This window comes from Neovison vison, chromosome 11 (assembly GCF_020171115.1).
Source record: "Neovison vison isolate M4711 chromosome 11, ASM_NN_V1, whole genome shotgun sequence".
Taxonomy (NCBI): domain Eukaryota; kingdom Metazoa; phylum Chordata; class Mammalia; order Carnivora; family Mustelidae; genus Neogale; species Neogale vison.
The window spans coordinates 63,303,180-63,326,422 of NC_058101.1; the positions used below are offsets into that span (position 1 = coordinate 63,303,180).

At 45.6% G+C, this 23,243-nt stretch overlaps 1 protein-coding gene across 1 annotated transcript in view; it reads left to right on the forward strand.

The window, feature by feature from the left end:
* STK32B (serine/threonine kinase 32B) overlaps positions 1–23,243 on the forward strand; it is a 414,607-nt gene that overhangs the window by 114,963 nt on the left and 276,401 nt on the right. The window contains exon 3 of the mRNA XM_044226223.1: positions 19,800–19,951. Within this exon, the coding sequence (XP_044082158.1) occupies positions 19,800–19,951 (152 nt within the window). The remainder of the gene's footprint in view (positions 1–19,799; positions 19,952–23,243) is intronic.

A 23,243-nucleotide genomic window follows, 5' to 3' on the forward strand; every position in this document is an offset into this window, starting at 1 on the left:
TGGCTCAGCCACTATGGAAAACAGAGTGGTGGTTCCTAAAAAAATAAAAAATAGAATGAAATTCAAAATTCAAAATACTGTATGATCTAGCAATCCCTCTTCTGGGTAAATATCCAAAGGAAATGAAAACAGGATATCAAGAGGGATTGATTTCTTCTTATTACTGAGGTATGGGCTATATATACAGATACCAGTCCTTTGTCAGATATGAGATTTTTTTTTTTAACCAGAATATGGTTTGCCCATTACTTTTACTACCAGTGTGTTTTGAGGCAGGGAGATTTTAAATTTTAATGAAGTCTAATTTGTTAAGTGTTTTAACTTATAAGGTTATTACTTTATGTGACTTGTGTGAGAAAACTTGGCTCAAGAAAATGTACTCAAGTCATGAAGATATTGTACTATGTTCACTTTCTGAAAGCTTTATGGCTTTAGCTTATAGGGTTAGTTTATGATGTATCTTGAAATAAACTGTGTGTGTGTTGGGAGGGAAGTGCTGAGGGTCTATTTTTTTTTTTTTTTTTTGTATATGGAAGTCCATTTCTTTTCTTTTTTTTGGAAGTTCATTTCTTGAAAAGACTTTCCTTTGTTCACTGGCTTGCTTTGGTGACCTTGTATAAAATCAGATACCTTGTACAAGTGGGAGTTCTACTTTTGGGTTCTATTTTCTGAAAGATATTGTGTAGAATTGGTGTTACCTTCTTTAAACATTGGATAGGATTTATGAATGAAGTCATTTGGTATAGGGTTTTCTTTGTGGAAAAGCTTTTGACAACAAAATCAATTTCAGATTTTCTGAGGTTTTTCCTTATGTGAATTTTGTTAAGCTGAAATGCTCAAGGGATTTAGCAACCTTTCTCTGTGTTAGCAAATTTGTTGGCATAAGGTAATTTATAATATTTATAATATTATCATATGATCCTTTAAATTTCTATACAATCTGTAATTATAACTCCTCTTTCATTTCTGTTATTAGTAATTTGTTCTTTCTCTTATTCCCCTGATCAGTTTATATATTCTTAGATTGTCAATATAGGAGTGATCGGTTACAGATTTTATACATTTTAAAAAATATACTTTTGGGGGTGCTTGGGTGGCTCAGTCATTAAGCATCTGCCTTTGGCTCAGGTCATGATCCCAGTGTCCTAGGAGCCCCACATCAGGCTCACTGCTCAGCACGGAGCCTGCTTCTCCCTCTCCCACTCCCCCTGATTCTGTTCACTCTCTTGCTGTGTCTCTCTCTGTCAAATAAACAAAATTAAAAAAATATATATCTATTTTGGAACACAAAAAAATTAAATTAAATTAAAAAAATAAAATCTTAAAGATGAGCAAATGAAAAACTTTTCATCTCTAATTAAAGAACTGTGCTTATGAAAAAATCAGTTCTGGCAAGTTAGAAAATGAAGTATTTCTATCAAGTAACTTGAATGTGAAAAATTTGAGCAGTATTAAATTGTAATTGGGTAAGCCAAATATATATATATGTATATATATATATACACACACACATATGTATATATGCTTTTTAAGCTGTAAATCTCCAAGTACTGCTTTAGTTATAGCACACAAAATTTAAAACATTATATTTTTATTAGTACATAGTTTATAATATTTTCTAATTTCTCTTATGATTTCTTCTTTGACCCATGCATTTTTTAGGCATGTGTTCTTTAATTTCCAAACATTTGGGGGTTTTTCTTCTAAACTTCTTAGTATTCTTGATTCTAATTTATTCTACTGTGTTCTAAGAATATACTCTGTGAAATTTTAATCCATTTCCATTTATTAAGGCTCAAATTTATGCCCAGTTTATTGCTTATTTTAGAATACACCATGCCTACTTGAAAGAAACATGTATTTTAAAGTCATTAGGTATAATATGCACTACTAGGTATTTACCCCAAAGATAGAGTGGTAGTGAAAAGAAGGGCCACATGCACAATGTTCATAGCAGCAATATCCGCAATAACCCAGCTTTGGAAAGAGCCAAGATGCCCTTCAACAGACGAATGGATAAGGAAGATGTCCATATATACAATGGAATATTATTCGGCCTTCAGAAAGGATGAATACCCAAATTTTGTATCAACATGGATCGGACTGGAGGAGATGCTAAGTGAAATGCTAAGTGAAATAAGTCAAGCAGAGAAAGTCAGTTATCATATGGTTTCACTTATTTGTGGAGCATAAGGAATAAGATGGAGGACATTAGGAGAAGGAAGGGAAAAACAAAGCGGTGGAATCAGAGGGGGAAACAAACCATGAGATACCAGTCCTTTGTCAGATATGAGATTTTTTTTTTAACCAGAATATGGTTTGCCCATTACTTTTACTAGCAGTGTGTTTTGAGGCAGGGAGATTTTAAATTTTAATGAAAATTAAAATATTACGTAATTAAAACCATTACGGACTCTGGGAAACAAACTGAGGGTTTTAGAGGGGAGGGGGATAGAGGGATGTTTGCATATAACACCCAGTGCTCCATCACTTAACATATGTTTGCATATAGCACCCAGTGCTCCATCACTTAACAACCAGTGATGGTTGTTAAGGAGGGCCTGGATTGCATGGAGCACTGGGTGTTATATGCCAACAGTGAATCATGGAACACTAGATCAAAAACTAAGGATGAACTGTATGGTGACTAACATAACATAATTTTAAAAAGTCATTGGGTACAATATTCAATAAATATCAGTTGAGGTAGTTAATGTTATTTAGATCTTCTAGGTCATTACTGATTTTTTTTTAAAAGATTTTATTTATTTATTTGACAGAGAGAGATCACAAGTAGGCAGAGAGGCAGGCAGAGAGAGAGAGGAGGAAGCAGGCTCCCTGCTGAGCAGAGAGCCCAATGTGGGACTCAATCCCAGGACCCTGAGATCATGACCTGAGCCAAAGGCAGCGGCTTAACCCACTGAGCCACCCAGGCGCCCAGTCATTACTGATTTTTAAAATCTAGTTGTTTTATCCCTTTCTGAGAGAGTTGTGTAAAATCTTCAAGTTTCATTATGGAGATAATTCTCCATCCTTTAGTTTGGTCAGTTTTGCCTCTTATACTTTGAATGTGTAGCTCAGCACATACACATGTATGATTGTTGTGTCTTCATGATGAATTGACCCTATTTTCATGGTGAAATGTTCTCCTTTGTCTTTGTTAATAGTATCTAATATTTACTTTGAAGCTTATTTTCTCCAAGATTACTATAGCCATTCTATCTTATTGGTGCTTACTGTTTCCATGACATATATTTTTTTCATGCATTCACTTTCATTCTGTCTGTGTTTTTATATTTCACTAGCATATTGTTAAGTCTTCCTTTTTTTTTTTTTAATTCATTCTGGCAATCTCTATCATTTAGTTGGAGTGTTTGGCTCATTGATAGCAAATATAATTATTGATTTGGTTTGATTTAGGTCTGCTATGATTTTATTTGTTTTCTGCTTCTCTCTCTCTCTTTTCCCATGTTATTTTGGATTTGGATTAATTAGAAATTTAGAATCTTCATTTAATTTTTCTATTGACTTTATAGTTTTACTTTTTTCTATTATCTTTTAAAATTATTGCTCTAGGACTTTTAGTATACATCCTTAATTTAATTCACAGTCTCCTTAGAGTTAATATTTTATACTTGACATAAATGTAAAAATCTGACAACAGTATAGGTCCACTTACCACCTCAGTCAAACTTTATACTACAGTTGTCACATATATTATAGTTTTTTAAATTATAAATTTCCAAAACAATATTAGAGCTTTTTGCTTAAAATATATATATTTAAATTATAAATTATATATACATATATAATAATATTAGCAATATTTATGTATTTTTGGAGGTTTTTAAAAATTAGGAGGAAGAAAATAGTCCTTGTTAATTACCTTTTATCTTATATCTTCCATGCAAGCCTGCATTTTTCTCTGATGTCATTTCCATTCAGCCTGAAGAATTTCCCTTAGTATTCTATGTGGTGTTAAGTCTGCTGCCAGTGCATTCTTTTAATTTTAATTTATCTGAAATATATATTTTTAATTTTTTTCCTTCATCTCATTTCACTTTCTCTTTTGGAAAATATATCTATTAAATACAGATTATTGGGTTGACAGTTTTTTTCTCATTACTGTAAAGATTATGTACCATTGTGGCTTGATCTACATAGTTGCAGATGAGAAGTCAGGAAACCTTGAATCATTGCTATCTGATATATAATGTGTCTCCTTTTAAGATTTTTCTTTAATCTTTAACTTTCAGCAGTTTGACTATGATGTGCCTAATACCTAAGTGGAAATTCTTGAGTTTTTAAAAATAGTTTTTCTCTCTTTCTTAAATTTCCTATATTTTTATTTATTTTTACTATATTGCCCTTTGCTTTGTGCAGCATAGCCATTGTAACTGCTCTAAGGTCCTTTATGTTAATTCCAACATCTTGGTCATTTTAGGGTTCATCTTTATAAAAAATGCGTCACATTTTCCTGGTTCTTTATGTGTTGAGTCATTTGGGGTTGTATCCTGGACATTGAGAATGTTATGTTGTAGAGACTTTGAATTCCATTGTATTTCTTAGAAAATAGATTTTTAATAAACAATTCACTTGGTTGGACTTACAATGCATACTCTGTCTCTTGGAGAGGCACACAAATCTCAGTCCACCCAGGTTTTTTTTTGTTGTTGTTGTTTTTTTTCTTCACTAGACTGCTTATAGCCTGACCCATACTGTGATCTTTATGGGTCCAACAATATGGACAGAGCTCAAGTGCCACATTGGACGGTTCCTTTCTCTGGATTTCTCAGAAGAGGAGTTGTGGCTGAGAGAATTTAGGAGTTTTGCCTGTAATCTCACAGGCAGTGGCTGAACTTCCATAACAACAATACATATTTTAGAAATCCTACTGAAACTTTCTTTTGTTTGTCATCCTAATGCTGAGCATGGAAGCATATCATTTTTACTGTCACATCATTGATACTTTGGTCGGGAACCCTCTGCACCACTTCATGGCCCACTATCAAATCTGTGTGCATGTAGCCTCCTAATTTCTGAATTGATTTATCCTGTTGTCTTCCTTGAAAATTTGGTCGAGGTGGCTGCCCACACCTGTGCTGCTGTTTGCCTGCTGGCTTGGCTCTTAGAACCTTAGTCCAGGGCATACATGTACTAAAACTACTGTGATTGTGGATGTTTTGAAAAACGAAAGCTTGTTAGAGGCTCAGTTTTTAAGTCTCTCTTGGGTTGCAGTTTCTTGATGACACCCAAATTCATGTAGGATGTACACAAGCATCCAGGATTCAGGATGAGGTTGGTTGACTTTCAGGCAATAGAACCTAGCTTTGTTCTAGTCAAATACCAATAATCACTGCCTTTCATTGTAGATTCAGATGAAGTCTGTGTGCCTATTATGAACCTCAAGGTGGAGGTGGACTGGCAAAGGAGGCAGAAAACCACCCTCCTAATATTGAAAGGATATTTTGGCTTTAATTCCTGCCTTTGGTGGGTTCAATATCTGGCGTTTATTAAGAGTTTTTGAGTAAGACATTTCATTGTTAAACTATGTCAGTAGCCTTCATTATCAGGAAGGAGCACATGTGAAAGCACAGAAATCTCATTTTACTTTTATGCTGGGAGAGTTGTGCTTCCCCAGTACAGTAACATTTGTGGGCAATCCACTGATTTATTTAAACAAGAATTTACTGATTTTTTTTATAATAATTCTTCTATGGCTGCATTTTTGGACAGCTATGGCCCAACAGGTTGATCTCTGTCTATCCAGTGAAACACTTTAGGTGTGGGAGTCAGGCCGACTCTGGTATGTGTTAGTTGTGGATCCTTGGGAAAGTAGATTAAATACTCTGAAGCTTCGTTTTCTCATCTGTGAAATGGAAAGAGGACAGAGAACCAGAAGGAACGTAAGGGCTGCAGTTTTTGACTGTTCAGCATGCTTTGCAATCCTGTCTGTTATTATCATAGCAATCATAGCATCCCTTTCTTTAGAGAACACCTTTCTACTCAGGGTGTGCCCGGACCACCCCCCCCCCACCATCTAAGAGGGGCACGTGATATGTCTGTGTGCCAGCCACAGGACCGTATTCAGCTAGACCGGTGCTTCCTCTCACGAGTGGCCTTGAGACCCAAGCCCAGTCATTCGGAGTCTTTCCTTAGAATCAGTGGTGATAGGCTTGTTCTCTTCCCCTCATGACTGACATAAGAAAACAGGTCTGTATTTGTTGGTTGCTGTTTTTCTCAGCAGTTGGTGAAGGTGAAGGTCTATTTAAGATTTTATTTATTTATTTTAGAGAGAGATAGAGAGAGCTTGAGCAGGGGGAGGAACAGAGGGAGAGAGAGATAATCTCCAGCAGACTTCACGCTGAGCACAGAGTCTGATACAGGGCTCAATCCCAGGACCCTGAGATCATGACCTGGGCTGAAACCCAGAGTTGGGCCCTCAACTGACTGCACCATCCAGTCACCTCAGGAGCAAGTCTATTGGTAGAAGGAAAGAATGAGGCCCACAGAAAAGGAACAAACAGATGTAAGAGGTGGGTGGGGAAGACAGGGTCCTCTAGGATAGGATCCAAACTAGAGAGAGCAAGCATGGCACCCAGGTACGAAATTCAAGGAGTCATTGCTTCCAGGGTCCTGTAAATGCATGTCAGTACTTGCTTCCTATACTGTGTACTCTAGACTCCTTGCTTGCCTCACCATTGATGGCCCTGCTGGTCACTGCCTGAGGTTGAGTTCTTCCAGAAGCTCATACCGAAGTGCAAGCAGTTTATCAGGAGGCAAACCCAAAAACCACCTGCAAAAGAAGGCGAGTGAGAAAGAGAAAGGGAGGTAGCCAGTGATAGGCACTGGATGAACCATTCACCACTGTGGCACCCAGACTTACCTTTCCGTGGGACCTTTGGAAGACAGTGCATAGTGTCCCCCAGGAGCAGCTGAACTTAGAGAAGCTGATGTTTTTATGCACAGTTCCCCCTTCTTCATTGGTGGAGGGCTGCTCCAAGCTACATTACCTCCTGCACTTCTGGCTTGTCCCATTGACGGCAGAAAAGTTCCCCAGAAGAGTCTCAAGGGCTCATAGTGAGCTTCCTGCTGTGCATGAAGGCGTATGAGAGGGGACACAGGTAGACACCCCCAGTGCCACCATCAGTGTGTCCTTCTAGTCTTCTGGGCCCTTCACTCTCTTGACCAGCTACCAGAACTGGCATCCTATTTTGCTTACATGAGATCATGATGGGTTCCCAACATTTGCAACCTACAAAGTCCTGACTGGTCAGAAACTCACAGTCATTGTCCTGGGAACCAGGCACCTGTTATCATCCTGTCCCCCTAATGGCCCAGTGTGCTGGGCATTATTATCTCCCTCTTACATTCAGGATGACTTGGAGGTCTGGAGAGGACACCACTGCCACACATAGCCTGTCTTCTTTCCACATGTCCCTCCCAAATACAGAAGTTAGTTTGAAACCAGCTTTCATCACATGCATATCAGCTGAAACCTTGGTGGTCAGGGGGAGACTCCTGAGAGAGCCTGATGCGGAACTTGATCCCAGTTATATAATAATATACTATAATATATATTATGCTATAATATATTGGTATAGTTATGTATAATATATAGTATTTAAACATGTGATATACAGCAATGTGTATATATATATATATATAGTATATAGATACATACATAGATATATGGATAGACATATGTATACCCATCAAGCAACATATTACACACACACACACACACACACACACACACACAAAACCCCCAAGCACCATGTATTTACTTATACAGGGGGTTTTGGAGGGGAGGGGGCATGGGGATGGGTGACCCTGGTGGTGGGTATTAAGGAGAGCACGGATTGCATGGAGCACTGGGTGTTACACGCAAACAATGAATCATAGAACACTACATCAAAAACTAATGATGGGGATGCCTGGGTGGCTCAGTTGGTTAAGGGTCTGCCTTTGGCTTAGGTCACGATCCCAGGGTCCTGGGATCAAGTTCTGCATCAGGCTCTTTGCTCGGCAGGGAGTCTGCTTCTCCTTCTTCCTGCTGCTCCCCCTGCCTGTGCTCTCTCTCTCTTTCTGACAAATAAATAAATAAGTGTTTAAAAAAAAAAAAACTAATGATGTACTGCATGGTGACTAACATAACATTAAAAAAAAGAATCTACCTGTACACAGGTGTGTATAGATCTGTGCTATGGATACGGTACGTATGTATGCATGAATATATATAAGTGAATGAGGCACTTGATAGTTAAGTAGTTGGCCGATGAAGTTGGCTGACTGTTTTTCCGACTGTCCCTGGGTGAGGGTCCTGAACTGCACTGTCTCCCCTGCTACAGATGTGTGTCTCATGACTAGCCCTCCAGCTCCCTCAGTCCCTCTGTGGCCTCCCTCTCTGCCCTCCACACACACCCCTTGAGCCTTCAAAGATGGAGCCAGTCTGCTTTCCTCTATGACAGCACAGACAGTGCAGGGTGAAGTGTTCCCATCTCAGTTGACTTTGAAGTCAATAGGGCATAATAATTTTCAAGGAAGGAAGAGGAACTTTTGCCAGAACCTTCTGAGCAGTGTCTTGTGAACCTTGCTTCACAAGTGTCTTTCTTGGATTGGCCATTAGGCCTTCTGCTTAAAGAGCCTCAGGGTTGAAGCAGAATAATCAGGAGTTAATTAAAATTCATGGAATAGCTAAAGGCAGTCTGCACATAAAGTAGAGAGTGGCAAGAGTTTTATGACAATAGCTCTTTATGTCCCTCAAAGGAAGATTCTGGATAAGACTAATCAGGATGGTCATCCCAGACTCCACACTGCCTCACTGTGTAGTGATGATCATTTCCATACCTAAGCATGTTATTAGTTGTCTCATTCCACAGTCCAGACTTTCATCTGCATGTGAATTTGTCATGTAAAAAAACCATATTTGATTAATAGCAGACTAACCAATTTAGTGATCAGACAGTAATAAATCCATTCTGGAATTAAACCCAGATTGCATTTTCTATGTACATTTATAAGTTTGAGTGTTTAGAAATATTTGGCTTAGGTGTTTGTTTGTTTGTTTTTTAACTTAGTGTTTTGGATTTTTTTTTTTTTGATCTTTTAAAGTGCTGGGCCTCCAAGATAATGGTAGCATGGTAGAACACGCAGCAGGAATCAGTCAGTGTTGATGGCAGCTGTTCCATCTCGACATTATTCCAGGTGCTTGTCATGGTGTGGTGAACAAGCTGGGCAAGGTTCCTGATGCCCAGACACTAAAACGCAAGCATTAAGCAAACACAATGACGTAGTGATGATCGTTTTTCTGCAGAAAGTGTACAGAACAGCAACCCAGGAGGATAAGACTGCTTTCCTTGGAGGAGAAGGGCAACAGGGAAGGCCTGAGAAGGAGATATTTAAACTAAGCTCTGATTGCTGACAGGACAGCAGACCATGTGAAGATCTGAGGGAAAGAACAGCATGGACAAAAGGAGAAGCAGGTGCAAAGGTCCTGTGGCAGGGACAGTTAGCAATGGGACAAGAAACAGTAGCTGTGTATCAGATTCTCAGCTAGCACCATGTCTGCCGCAATGGGGATTTGGAGTATATGGTTGCTCTCTTTAAGAAAATGCACATGTTAGTTTATAGCATGAGGGTTAGAGAGATACAAATCCAGAGTCTGACAGAGCTAAGTTGGAAATCTGGCTCAGGCGAGTGACTCTGGGTAAGTTGCCTAACTTCCTGCGCCTGTGAGCTGTTCCTCTTACATAAGAGTCATTTTTAGAATTCTTAAACATGGTGCTTTTACTAGGAGCCCTTACTGTTTGTACAGACATCTTTTATAAAAGATGGAATCCATTTCTTTTTAATGAAATATTTATTCGTTTCATATTAATTAGGTCGTGTTTGGCTTGAGGCATACTTTGGAGGAATTTCCTGGCTCTTGGGGATCGCTTTATTAAGAGCTAAATATCACAGGAAATGCAGGCTCACTCATGAAGTCTCAAGCATCGACCGCAGCAAATGATCCATTACTGACCAGTCTGAGAGACCTCACTGCCTCCTGCATTTCCTGACATCTTCCCATAGTGATGTCTCATTCCATCCTCTACACGAGAATGTTCAGGGCTTCTCATGCCCATGGAATGGGTCCAACTTGCTTCACCTAAAAGGACACATTTCTTTTTTTTTTTTTTTAATTTAATTTTTTCAGTGTTCCAAGATTCATTGTTTATGCACCACACCCAGTGCTCCCAGCGATATGTGCCCTCCATAATACCCACCACCAGGCTCACCCAACCTTCAGCCCCTCCCCTCCAAAACCCAGTTTTTTTTCTCAGAGCCCACAGTCTCTTATGGTTCATCTCCCACTCCAATTTCCCCCAACTCCCTTCTCCTCTCCTTCTCCCAATGTCCTCCATGTTATTCCTTATGCTCCACAAGTAAGTGAAACCATATGGTAATTGACTCTCTGTGCTTGACTTATTTCACTCAGCATAATCTCCTCCAGTCCCGTCCATGTTGATACAAAAGTTGGGTATTCCTCCTTTCTGATGGAGGCAGAATACTCCATTGTATATATGGACCATATCAAGAGGACACATTTCTAGCACTAAGGGCCTCAGAAGCACGAGGGCTTGTCCTGGGGCTCTTGTTCCCATGTTTTCGGGGGGCATTTTCTGACAGGGTGGTCTCCCACAGTGACTCAGGGGTTGGGGGAAGGAAATCAGTAGCATCACTTTTTTTTAATAAAACACAGGATCAGCTTTTGCAACTGTCTCCCACATCTTCTCCAGCCTGCTGCCAGGAAGAACTCCCCTCCTCCCCACACCCCAGTTTTCCATATTGCTTGTTTATTCTGTCCTTCATCCAATCACAATTGTACACCTAGATCCACTTTTTTTTTAAGATTTTATTTATTTATCAGAGAGAGAGAGGGGGAGAGAGTGAGCACAGGCAGACAGAATTGCAGGCAGAGGCAGAAGGAGAAGCAGTCTCCCTGCTGAGCAAGGAGCCCAATGTGGGACTCAATCCCAGGACGCTGGGATCATGACCTGAGCGGAAGGCAGCTGCTTAACCAACTGAGCCACCCAGGTGTCCCCACCTAGATCCACTTTTAAAACCCTTCATAGCACTGCCACCAACACATCCGGAATGACATTTGACCGTATAGCTGGGCACCGTGACCCAACCCAGCCAACACATAAAGTTACCTGTCATGATGATTGTGAAATTGTTCCTAGGGTCTTTCCTGGGCCACTTCTGCATATCTCTATGACATCTCTGCTCCTACCTTCAGAATGATGATCATAATCATAGTATTAGTAAATATTGAAGGAAGTGTTTACTGTGCAACCTTTGTGACCACCCATTAAGTACACTCCTATCCCCATCTTACAGATGAGCAAGTTGAGAAAGCTGATAACCCATGCTAACATGCACCGATGCATGTTCCATTATCTCATACTTCCAGAGGGGCTGTGATAATACTTCTTTCCTTCTCCCCTCTACATCTCCATCCCATGAAGCCAACCCTTGAAGACTCAGAAATAGTCTCTTCCAGACTGGCTTTCCCTAATCCCATTACCTAGTTATACCTAGTATCCCTCTTCTGGATCCCTTAGCCTCATGTGCTCCCCTTCCCCACAGCACTACCTTTTCCTAAACAATTACCCATTCATTCCCTCAGCCAGCCACACTTAGCAGTCAGAGACCTGCCACGTGCCAGGCACCGTTCTAGTTACTGAGGATGGAGCCGCAAACAAAAGAGAGAAAATTCCCTATTGTGATGGAGTTTATGACACAGAGGGGAGACCAACAAGGGAGAAACAAATCAACTGAGAAGCATGATCAGTGACAGGAGCTGGTCAGGTGGTAGAGGAAGTGAGGACTGAGAGGGGGGTAGCTCTTGCACAGGGAGAGGTCAGGGATGTCAACCTGATAAAGCGACTGGGGAGCAGAGCCTGGAGGAGGTGAGGACCCAAGACTAGGATGTGTGGGAAAGGGGGTGGCAGACACAGAAGGGCATGGAGGCCAGTGTGGAAGCAAGCAGGGAGGAGAGAAACAGATATGCGTGGAAGGGTGTTGGGCCAGGCCGTGGAGGGCCCAGTGGCTAATGGTGAACGACTTTGGCTTTTGTCCTTGAATATTGTCTTCTTATCCCACTAACTTTGAGTCTGTGTGTGGGGGGCGGTGGGGGGGAGGGATATGTGTGCGCCATATCTTCATAGCTAGCATGGTACCAGGCCCATGGCAGGCATTTCATAACTGTTTGCTGAGCAAAATATTCATCCAGATGAGTATTTTTCTTGAGGCCAACTTTTTTATTTTATTTTGTTTTTTTCAGTGTTCTAAGATTCATTGTTTATGAGGCCAACTTTTGATTACTCATTCGTCACAACTGGTCAGAAACCACTATTGGTCAGAGTCCACATGGGCCTTCTGTGCTGTGAAAAACAATCCTATAGTTTGTGCATGAGATGGGAATGTTCTCAACAGCCAGAAACAGATAGTCTGCCTTTTGGTGGTTTGAACAAAGAGGGGTTATTTTTCTCACATAACAAGAATTCTGAAGGTAGGTGACTCAATGATAACAGGTTCAGCATTTCTGAGATGCCTTTGGCCTCATGGTCACAAAGGACTGCTGCAGCCCCAGACATTACATATGTGTTCAGGATAGGAAGGACAAAAAAAGTAGTGAAGGAGAGAAATTGGGATCATCTGTAGTTATTCCCTGTTACTCAGAAAGCAAAACATCCTAGAAGCCTCCAGCAGACTAATGTCTTACTAGCCAGAACGATAGCATCCTCTGGCTACAAATGAGTATTTAATGGATCACATTGCCTCCTTGAAGAAAATTGTCCTATTATAGAGTAAGAAGGGGGAGGATGTGTATTATGCAGTTCATAATCATTGTATGCCAAAGTCAGTCTTCCTGTCACGTAGGATATTTGAATAATAGTATCCAGCATGAGTACTCTCTTTAGTGAACCTATTTCATCCTGATTTTTTTTCTTGCTTGTCCCCACATTGGTCGTTTTCCAGAATCTCGCTCCTACAAGCATAACCATTATGCTTTAGGGCACACCAGTGGCAGTGTATTCACTCAACAGGCTTTTCTAGGTGCACTGTAGCTGGGAGTGGGTGGGCAGCAGAGAGATGAGCTGAGTTCTGTCAAGGGGGACTCCTGGGGGGGGCGCATGGAAGGTCAGTGCCAGCCTTTGCACCCACATTGCTCTGGATTCCCAGCTCAGCTCTGACTCTGATTCTGGGGTCCCCTGGACCCCAGAGACTGGCTTGCCTGACCTGTAAGGTGGAGATTAGTGTCCTGACCGTCAAGGTCACTGAAGATGCAGCTGGATAGAGACTTTCCTGGAGTCCAGAGAACAGATCGCAACCAGCCTGCCCATCAGACTTTCCGGGGGGGATCTTTAAAAACCACAAAATCCCAGGACCCTTCCAGACCCCTGGGTGTGCTGCAGAACCTTCATCCCCAGCACTCTGAATGTGAAGGGGGGCTGGAGACAGCCACCCCCCCAACCCAGACACCAGGGATGCGGAGGTTTGCAATATGCATCGGTCCCCTTCTCCAGTCCCACATGGAGATGTCTGCGTGACGCATGCCTTCCTTCCGGCAAGTCACCTGAAATCCATGCTAGCTAGCATTTATTTATCTGTCCCAATAAGTTGTGATTCATAGCAATAACATCCGTTCCTAACTGAATTAGAATAATGAGGAATGCTAATTGAGTGTTTGCCTTTTGGCAGCTTGAGCGGCTTTGGCCAAACTTCTCCCTCTCTGCCTCATTAACTGGGATTTCTCATGGAAATCTGTGCTGTGTTGTGAAGGAGCTGTGGTTGTTGCTGGGGATCCACTGCTTTTCTTTTGAAGTCAGAGGTTCCCAGGACCTGGGCAGTCACCTGGTAGGGAGGAGAGGAGTGCTCACCTGGCCTCTAGAGCACCTGCCATGAGCTCATGAGCTTTCAACAGATTCCCTCCATCCTGAGGCTGCCACGGGATTCAGAGGTTGGAAAAACAGAAGCCCCTCCTCTTCCATTGTCCAAACAGTGGCCCCAAGGATGCTGACCCGCTTGCGGCCACACAGGGCATGGTGGACACAGTAGTCAATGAAATCCAGCTCCTTTGTGAATTCTGTCTCAGGCCTGGAGGTCAGTGTCAGGGAGGCCTTGGGATCAGGAGGGCACGATGCCCGGAGGGAGTGAGGCCCAGGGAGGGCTGCAAGAGGATGTATCCTAAGCAGAGGGAACAGAATACGCTCCTGCCAGGAGTCCGGGGCCAAGGTGGTAAATTCACGTGTCCCAGTTCCCTATTGAAAGTGTGTTTCAATAGGGAACCGTGTATCCTGGCCCCTGCCTTCAGGATGTCTGGGCTCTGACTGTTGGAAAAGAAACAGGAGTTTATAATCCAGTATAGGAAGGAGCATAGGATTCATAATCCAGTGTGTGAAGCAGCTTGCTAAAAATAGGGGCTCTGGGAGCCCATTGGGAAGGGTCTAAATATGGAGTTCAAGGATAAAGGGAAGCTTCCTAAAGAAAGCAGTGAACGGGCACAGAGTTAGCTGGTGAGAGGGTGGGGGAGGAGGCAGGAAGGGGAGAAGGCCGTATGGGGGTGGAGGAATTCTTTAAAGAAATCCTAAAGGGCTTGAGATAGTTGATGTGGTGTTTTGTATGTGGTGTGGATGTGTGTGTGTGTGCTCTCTGTGGTGTGTGTGTATGCATGTGTGTGGTGTGTATATGTGTGTCTAGTGTGTGTACACCCACGTGTGTGTGTCAGAGGTAACAGGCAGGGAGGGCTTGGAATGACAAGATACAGACCTTGTTTCCTGAAGGCGAAAGAAAGCCCTTGAAGGGTCCCGTTTTTCAGAATTCCCCGCTAGGCAGCCGGACACCTGCAGAGAGCAGAGCAGAGGTGGGACCGTCCACTTAGGAAGTTATGACAGTGAACTTTTCCCGTCTGAAATTTCACGCATTGAACTCTAATAGCCCAGGATTGTTCTGCTCACAGGGACTCATGTGGAGAGAACATAGGCTGTGAGCTGCGGCTGGAATGTGGGGTCCTGGGAAGCACAGACTTTGGGAGCAGAGTGTAGTCAGCGCCCCCTGCTTCATGGCTCAAGGTTGGAGTCCAGGCATCCGTTTGTCCATCACCCATAACCCCATGTTTACTGGGTGACTGCACGGACCACAGCCCACTCCATGGACTCCACAGAGAGCTGACCATAGACCCGGGACGGTCAGTCCTCACATACATACACAAAAGAGCCCACAGAGGCGCTTCGCCAAGTTGGTCAGCTGCAGGTGGTTGGCCATGAATAACATGGATAGACTGATGGCCTTTGGTCACCATAACAAAGAACCACAGGCTGGTGGCTTAGAACAGAAGCTCATCTGACAGTTCCCAAACTCAAGGGAAGATCCGTGTGTGTGCCTCTCTCTTAGGGGGTGGGCAGCAATGCTCGGTGTGCCTCAGTCTATAGACTTGTCATCTCTCCCAGTTCTGCCTGCACGGTCACATCCCCCCCTCCTCTGGGTCTTCTTGCTTCTTTTCTCTTCTTATAAAGACACTGGTTGGATCTAGAGCTTGCCAGAATCCAGAGGGATCTCAGGACTCTTGACTTCATCTGCAAAGGCCCTTTATCCTGATAGGGGCACATTCCCGGGCTCTGGGGGTTAGAACGTGGACATCTTTTGTTGAGAACAGCTGCTCATCCAGTAACTAAGGCTGCCCATCCCCTGCCCTTCCCCTCCTCTCCAGTTTTGTTCCTTCCATCCTCTGTGCCTTAGCCACCTGCCTGAGACAAAGCCTGGGGGCTGCTTCCAAGTATCCCCACTTCCTTGGTTCGGCAGCGTGAAGGGCTCTACCCAACCACTCCATCAGGTCAGGAGGAAATGTTGCCCTGACCAGTCCAGATTCCTCCCCGCAGCACCCCTGCTTTTCCTTCAGGTGGGCCCTCTATGGCAGTTATGATGAAAGCCTGGTAATCATAATTACAGCTGCCATTTGTGGAGGGCCTCTGTCCCAGGAGCATTATATGTGCATAATGCCGTGAGAAGCAAATTAAACTAGCCTCTGTTAGCAACTATGACGTGAGACACCATACTGCACCATTTGACGCATCCCTTCTCATGCCTGCACAACAACTCTGGGAGGAAGGACATATCACTCCCACTTTACTGATGAGCAGACTGAGGCTCAGAGAGGGTGGGTGAGTTACCCAGGCTCTTGCAGCAGAAAGCTGGATTATAAGCCCTGGTCAGGGTGTCCCCAGAGCCCAGACTTTCTGCATGTCTGTGACTTCCCAGCAGATGTTCATCTCTACCCAGCACATTAGACTTGCCTTACATCTCCTGTTTCAGCCTTGATCTAATGGTCAGGTTGATTCAGTTGTTGCTGTGAGCCTTGCTTGGCCAATGAGGAAGCGAGGCCAAGCATAGGTGAGTGGTCCCACTCTTGATCAGCAGGAGGACCCGGAGCAGAGCACCCCTCGCCTTGCCCTGGGTCCAACCTCCTGAGCTATGTGCTCTTGAGAAACATAAGGTACCTCTAAGATGCCTAGAGAACAGATCCAAGCCCTCAGTTTATCCAGGAGGGAGTCAAGGTGCAGCCACACTCATTCATCAGTGTCAAGCTGGCAGGGCCCCATCCCTTAACACCCCCCCCATTCGTTTGTGAAACCAAACTTCCAAGCTGTCCCCAACATCCTGTGTCAACTGCCCTTCTCTGCCTTGCTTTGCAAAGTCTCCCTTCCAAGCTCCATCCCAATCCCCAGCTCTCTTTGAAAGCCGGAACGCTAACTGCACTTCGAAGAGCCTTTTCCAGTTCTTCCCCTCGTGCTGTCTCTGAGCTGTGGTGAGTGTCATGCTCCCCCCTGCCCAGGGGTGAGAGCCATCTCTTGGCACTTCTGCCCCCCACAACTGGGGAGGGTCATGGAGGTCTTTATCAGCCAGGCCTTGGAACCAGGCCCTTGAGTGGACTTGAACTAATCACAGCTTAAGCTTCTGTAGCCGATACACTTTGCTGGACTTCAGGGCTCCCAGCCCTGGCAGAACATGGACATCTTTTGTTGAGAATAGCTGCTCATCCAGTAACTAACCATATTCATATTCACATATGAATATGAACTAACCATAACCATATTCACAGTGTGGACTTCTGAGAAATCACAAGAGAAGAGAGAGGGATGAGAAGCCTTGCCCACCACATGTCTGCCTGCAGATGTGGGTCTCAGGGACTTGGGTCCAGGGTTCCAGAAGTCTCTGCTAGGATGCCCACAAAGCCAGGGTTCCCGGTGCTTTTCATGGGACACCTTTGCTACTTAGTGTTTTATACTTTCAAGGTCACTGGAAAGGACGTTCGATGGACCTTTAGTCTCATGCCGGTGATTTTACTGCCTGGAAGAACATCCTTTTGGAGGGGGCATGAAATGTACTGTTAAAGACATTAAGAGTCAGGATATTTATCGCCCCCTGATATGCTGGGCACTTCCACTTCCTTGGTCTCATGTAGTCTCATGTAGTTTCCCACCCCGCAGGGGATCAGGGTGGGCCTGGCTAACTCCCTTCAGAGAGAGCCAGAGACTGGGGCTCAGGGAGGCAGAAGCAAAGCCTGGGAGGGAGTTCAGGCTCTCGCCATTGTCTTGTATCTGCCTCAGACATATTCACAACATGTCAGAGATAAAAGGAGTCCGATTTCCAGCAGAGGAACAATGTGGCATGCAGGAGAAGACCCCGAGCCTCTGAGATGGGGACTCAGGACCATGATCTTTTCTTTTTTTTTTTTTTTTAAATTAATTAATTAATTAATTAATTTTCAGCAAAGCAGTATTCATTATGTTTGCACCATGCCCAGTGCTCCATACAATCCTTGCCCTCTCTAATACCCACCACCTGGTTCCCACAACCTTCCACCCCCCACCACTTCAAACCCCTCAGATTGTTTTTCAGAGTCCATAGTCTCTCATGGTTCACCTCCCCTTCCAATTTTCCCCAACTCCCTTCTCCTCTCTATATCCCCATGTCCTCCATGCTATTTGTTATGCTTCAGGGCCATGATCTTATCCCTGGCCTTCTGTCTCCAGTATCCTGTTCTCAGGGAGGAAGGGTGTTGGTGGAAAGTACCTGCTGGGAAAGCAGGATCTGGGTTTGGGTCCAGAGATGTGAGGAGGGACTACAAACTTCCTGTGCCTCTCTCCTATCTGACAAGTGAGAATCATAATAGCTACCTGTGCTGGGTTGAATAGTGTCCCCCAAAATTCATATCCTCCTGGAACCTCAGAATGGACCTTATTTGGAAGAGCATCTTTGCAGATGTAATTAGTTCAGAGAAGGTCATTCAGGAGTAGAGTGGGCTCTGAATCCAGTGACTGGCATCCTTAAGAGGAAGGTGAAACTTGGACACAGAGATGCAGATACACAGAGAGGATAAGACCATGAGACAGCAGAGGCCAGATCAAAGTGCCCGCTGTAACCCCAGGGATGCCCAGGAGTGCCAGCCACCACCAGAAGACAGAAGATACAAGGAAGGACCTTCTCCTGCAGTCTCAGAGGGGCACGGCCCTGCTGACACCTTGACTTTGGGCCTCTTGCCTCTAGAACCAAGAGACAATGTGTATCTTGTAAGCCACCCAGCTTGTGGCTCTGTGTTGTGGTGGCCCAAGGAAGTAAGGCCAATAACTTATCCAGTCTTTGGAAGAACAGGTTGATACAGCCCTTGTTAGTTGTTCACGGTGCATACGACCATTTCCCGCTGCCCTGCACTCCTTGCTGGGTGTCCTCAGTCCTCAGGTCCTCCTGTAGACCCCTCCATTTCCCTAAAAGCCTCTTCTTTTCCCATCAGTCCATCCTTCTGTCCTTATGGTCAGGCATTAACTCCTCCAGGGAACCCTCCCTAATGGCCTGTCCTCTTACCTGCCTCCACGGCCCAGCAAGGGGGTCGCTCCAGAGTCAGACTGTCTGGGTTTGACTCTCTGTCCTGCACATAGGGCCTTTTGGATGCTGGGCGCACTAATGAGTGCACTCAGGGCCACAACTTCCCACACTCGAGGGTAGATGGAGGGTTCATTGGAGAGGTCATTGAATGGATTGTCATGGGGAACATTTGCTCAGCCTCTGGCCTACAGTAAAGTGCTCGGTACCCAGGAGCTGCCATCATGGCGTCACACCCCACCCTTGCCCCCTCAGTGCCTGAGGGTAGGGATCCCTGGGAGCAGAGTACAAGGCGAGGACTCAGTTCAGGGCACTGGCGAGGTGAAAACAGTACAGGGAGGTGATTTGGGAAGGGAGTCAGGGAGGAGAGGCAGGAAGACTGCCCATAAAGGGTGTGCCATCCAGCCAGGTGCCCTGTGGGCCACTTCTCAGACTTGTGCCATGGAATGGGCAAGGGTCCTGCAGTCTAGATGCTGCTCCTGCTGGTCTGTTGCCTGGACAGCAAAGCGGGCACTGCAGACAGAGAGAGTCCTCGAGCAGAGAACAGCAGGGCTGGCAGAGGTGTGTGCTCAGGTGGGGCGGGCCTGGGGAGACTTGGCACAGATGCCGCATGCCTCAAGGCTGCGGACATTAGTGCATTTTTGTCTGTTTTCCTCCTGAGCTGTGCACCCCTTGAAGGCAGTGGATCTGGCCCAAGTTCTCCGTTTTCCAGATGTGGACAGGCTGTGACAGAGCCAGAACCGTGCACCAGTAGCTTCTCAGAACAGGGGCTTAAACCAGGAGGTGCAAGTGCAGGGAGAGGGTTGCCTTTTTCCACCCCCCTTTGGTAAATGTTGGCCTGAATGTTTTCCCCTTTGATTGTTGCTCAGGTATGCATCGTGCAGAAGCGAGACACGAAGAAAATGTATGCCATGAAGTACATGAACAAGCAAAAATGCATCGAGAGGGACGAGGTTCGGAACGTCTTCCGGGAGCTCCAGATCATGCAGGGGCTGGAGCACCCTTTCCTGGTCAACCTGTGGTGAGTGACGGCATACTGGGCTCCCTCGGGCATCTCCACCGCAGAGCCACATGCAAAAAGCCCGCTCTGCCGAGAGGAAGCTTCTGCCTGGTAGAGAGATGGGAACAAAATTTTCTGGATGCAGATACCCTTTTGAATGTTTTGTTGAGTTATGTTCTCTAATGGCTGTTTTGTGGAGTACATTCTCTCATGACATCTGGAAGATCTCACTTTTCATATTAATTCTGTTCTCTTACCTGATGAATCGGGAGATGAAAATAGATTTTGAAGAGAAGGCTTTTGTATTTCTGAGGAAACATGTGGGAAGCTGTAAGAGAAGGCCAAATAGAGGGGACTTTGGTTTTTTAAAAAATGTCACCTCTAGTGTTGATGGCAAGAAGGCCTCCGGATGGCTGCCCTGAATGGATATGCTAAATTCCAAGTTCTGACTCTGGCCCAAAAGGCCCTTCTCTGCATCCCATTCCTGGCTATTGTCTCCGCTTTAAACTGGCATCCTTGAAATGCCACCTGCCGGTGGTTCCCTGCCCCTGTGCCTTTGCAAGGACATTTCCTCTTCCTGAAATTTCCACCTGCGTCTCTCCTCTGCCCCTCACCAATGGAGTCCACTTCCTCTGACCAAATCCCCATACATTCCTTTCATCCAGCTTAGGGGACCCTTGGGGCAGAAGACTTCCCTTGAGCACAGGCGCTCACAGGCCGGCTGAGTGCCCCTCACCATGTCCACCGTGTCCCACCGGGTGGGTCTCTGTTTGACCCACCCCGCCCTTCCTGCTGTGAGCCCCAACCCAAGCCTGGGGCCTTAGGGAGGAATCCCTTGCCCCTTGAAGGCAGGGGCTCTCTTGGTTGCTTCTGGGAGTCTGACACAGTCACAGACACGTCAGAGGTACTTGCTACGCGTTCCCAGTGCTGGGTCTTGTTGAAGGGGACAGAACAGGCTGTTCTAGGACACAAATTCTGGTTGTTTCATTGTGCACCTCAGGTGAGCATCCTTCATGACCCTCAGTGGGAAAGTCTAGTCTAGTGCGTACTCCCAAAAGGCTGCCACCCATTTTTTCCTTTGCTCTCCACGCATAGAGGCACCCCGAACAGGGGTGATAGACCAAGGCGATACAAGTTGTCCTGCTTGGGAAAACCACAGTGCGCCTGGCAGGCACCACGCACCCTGGCGCCTCCATGGGGACAAGCCCAAGTCTGTGTTACAGGCTCGAGCCTGAAGCACAAGCACAGGTTCTCCGTGTCTCCGGGCAGCGAGCCAAACCCTTCAGTGGTTTGTGGGAATTAAATCCTCCCAGGGGACTCCTTAGAGTGGAGCATGGGGTCTGGATGGACGCCCGGATGCCTGACGCGTGTTGAAGGAGGGGGTTAGGCTGGCGCCGCCCCTCTGGAGGCACCGCCTTTCCGTGCTCCGTTGATGTGCGGGCAGATGCAGGTTACTGCCACCCACCAGGACGAAGGCACTGCGGACTGCGCGGGGTGAGGGAGGGCGCTCTCTGCCGTCGTTGGGCCCCATGGCATGGCACTCCCAGTGTGAGCAAGAGGGAGTGACTGGCTGCTGGAGTTAGAGTCACATCTCGAAGTGTCACCCATTAATGGTGATAATCATGGCCTTGGCTGGGATGCCTGGCTGGCTCAGTCTGTGAAGTCTCCGACTCTTGATGTCAGCTCGGATCGTGATATCAGGTCATGACATTGAGCTCTGCGTCTAGCTCCGCACATAGGGGTCTGCTTGGGATCCTCTCTCCTCCTCCCTCTGCCTCTCCTCTCTCTCTCTCTCTTTTTAAAGATTTTGCTTATTTATTTGACAGAGAGAGAAGAGGGAACACAGTACAGAGAGTGGGAGAGGGTGAGGGAGAAGCAGGCTTCCCACTGAACAGGGAGCCTGATGTGGGGCTCTATCCCAGGACCCTGGGACCATGACCTGAGCTGAAGGCAGAGGCTTAACGACTGAGCCACCTGGGCGCCCCCACCCTCCCTCTTAAAATAAAATTAACTAATGCTCTGGTTTACTGCTAGGACCATTTGGACAGTCAGCTGAGGGGGAGGGATAGGAAGGTATGTTTTCTGTAAATGAAAATCTTGCCCACTGTAAGAGGTTGTAAGTTGTGTGTCTGTGTGTGATGGGAGGTGGGCAATTCCAGCTCTGAACAAACTGGAAGGGCTCCTCAGCCGGCTCATTGGTCCTGAGCACTTCTCACAGGGTATGGCTCAGATTTATGCAGCTATAGGGGCAGAAACTTAAACTTGCTTCAGCGCAAAGCAGTGTCTCTTGGGTTTTGTAGCAAAGAGGTCTAGAATTCCTGCAGCTTTGGTGTCTGTCTCTTTCTGGTGTTAGCTTTGTTTCCAGAGCTGTGACTCGCTCTGCCTGCTGCTTGCTCCGACTTCCCCTGTTAGCCACCACATTCTCAGCAGAGGATGAAGGGGATGCGGTGGGGGGTGGACCTGGTTCAGGTCACATGCCTATTCCTGAAGCAGAGGTAGAGGGCAAGAGGTGAGTCCCACCTGTATCTCCGGAACCCAGAATGAGGGAGGAGATAGAGACCCACAGAGGGAGACTGGAGCCTGTTTCTGGGAAACCATAGTGTGTCTGCCTGGTGGTCGGAGCCCATCACCTGCTGCAAGGCGAGGGCCCTGGGCTCCCTTCCTCAGAGAGGGAAAGCTGGACTCAAAGAAGCTAAACGGAACTGTGATTCAAACTCAAGGCCATCCCACTGTGTCCGGAGGTTTTCAGAGCAGGAGAGATGTGGGGAGAGGAGAGGAGGGCAATGTTAGACGGAAATGACCTCTCACATTTATTGATAAGTATCCCTAACTTCCCTCATCCTCCTAACAGCCTCGTTGGTTTCCTACTGTCATCCTAATATTATTGTCCCCATTATACAGATGGTGTAACCAAGTCCCACTGCGAGTAAGTGGAGATGGGACTGAAGCCAGCCTCTCTGGCATCAGCCCCCCCCCCCCCCACAGCTGGCGTGAGAAGGCCTGAGCCCTGTCCCCTGCCCTCCTGCCAGACTTCTGCTGGGCTGCCTCTCTGGCCCCTGCTGGAAGGGAGCAGAGGGTGGAATTGCTTGATGGGTTCATAAAAACATCGCCGCTTTGCATTAATTACACATCAGCTTTCCACCTCCTTACAATTTCGCAGCCTTGGAAATCTCACACACACACACACCCCGTGCCCCTTCTTGTTCGGCTTTTTTGCTGATGTACTCTGTAACTGGAAGGTGAAGGTCGGGCATTGATTATTTGCATGGCAGTTTTGCCCCTGAGGAATGAATGATGTGTGTTCCCAAGCCTG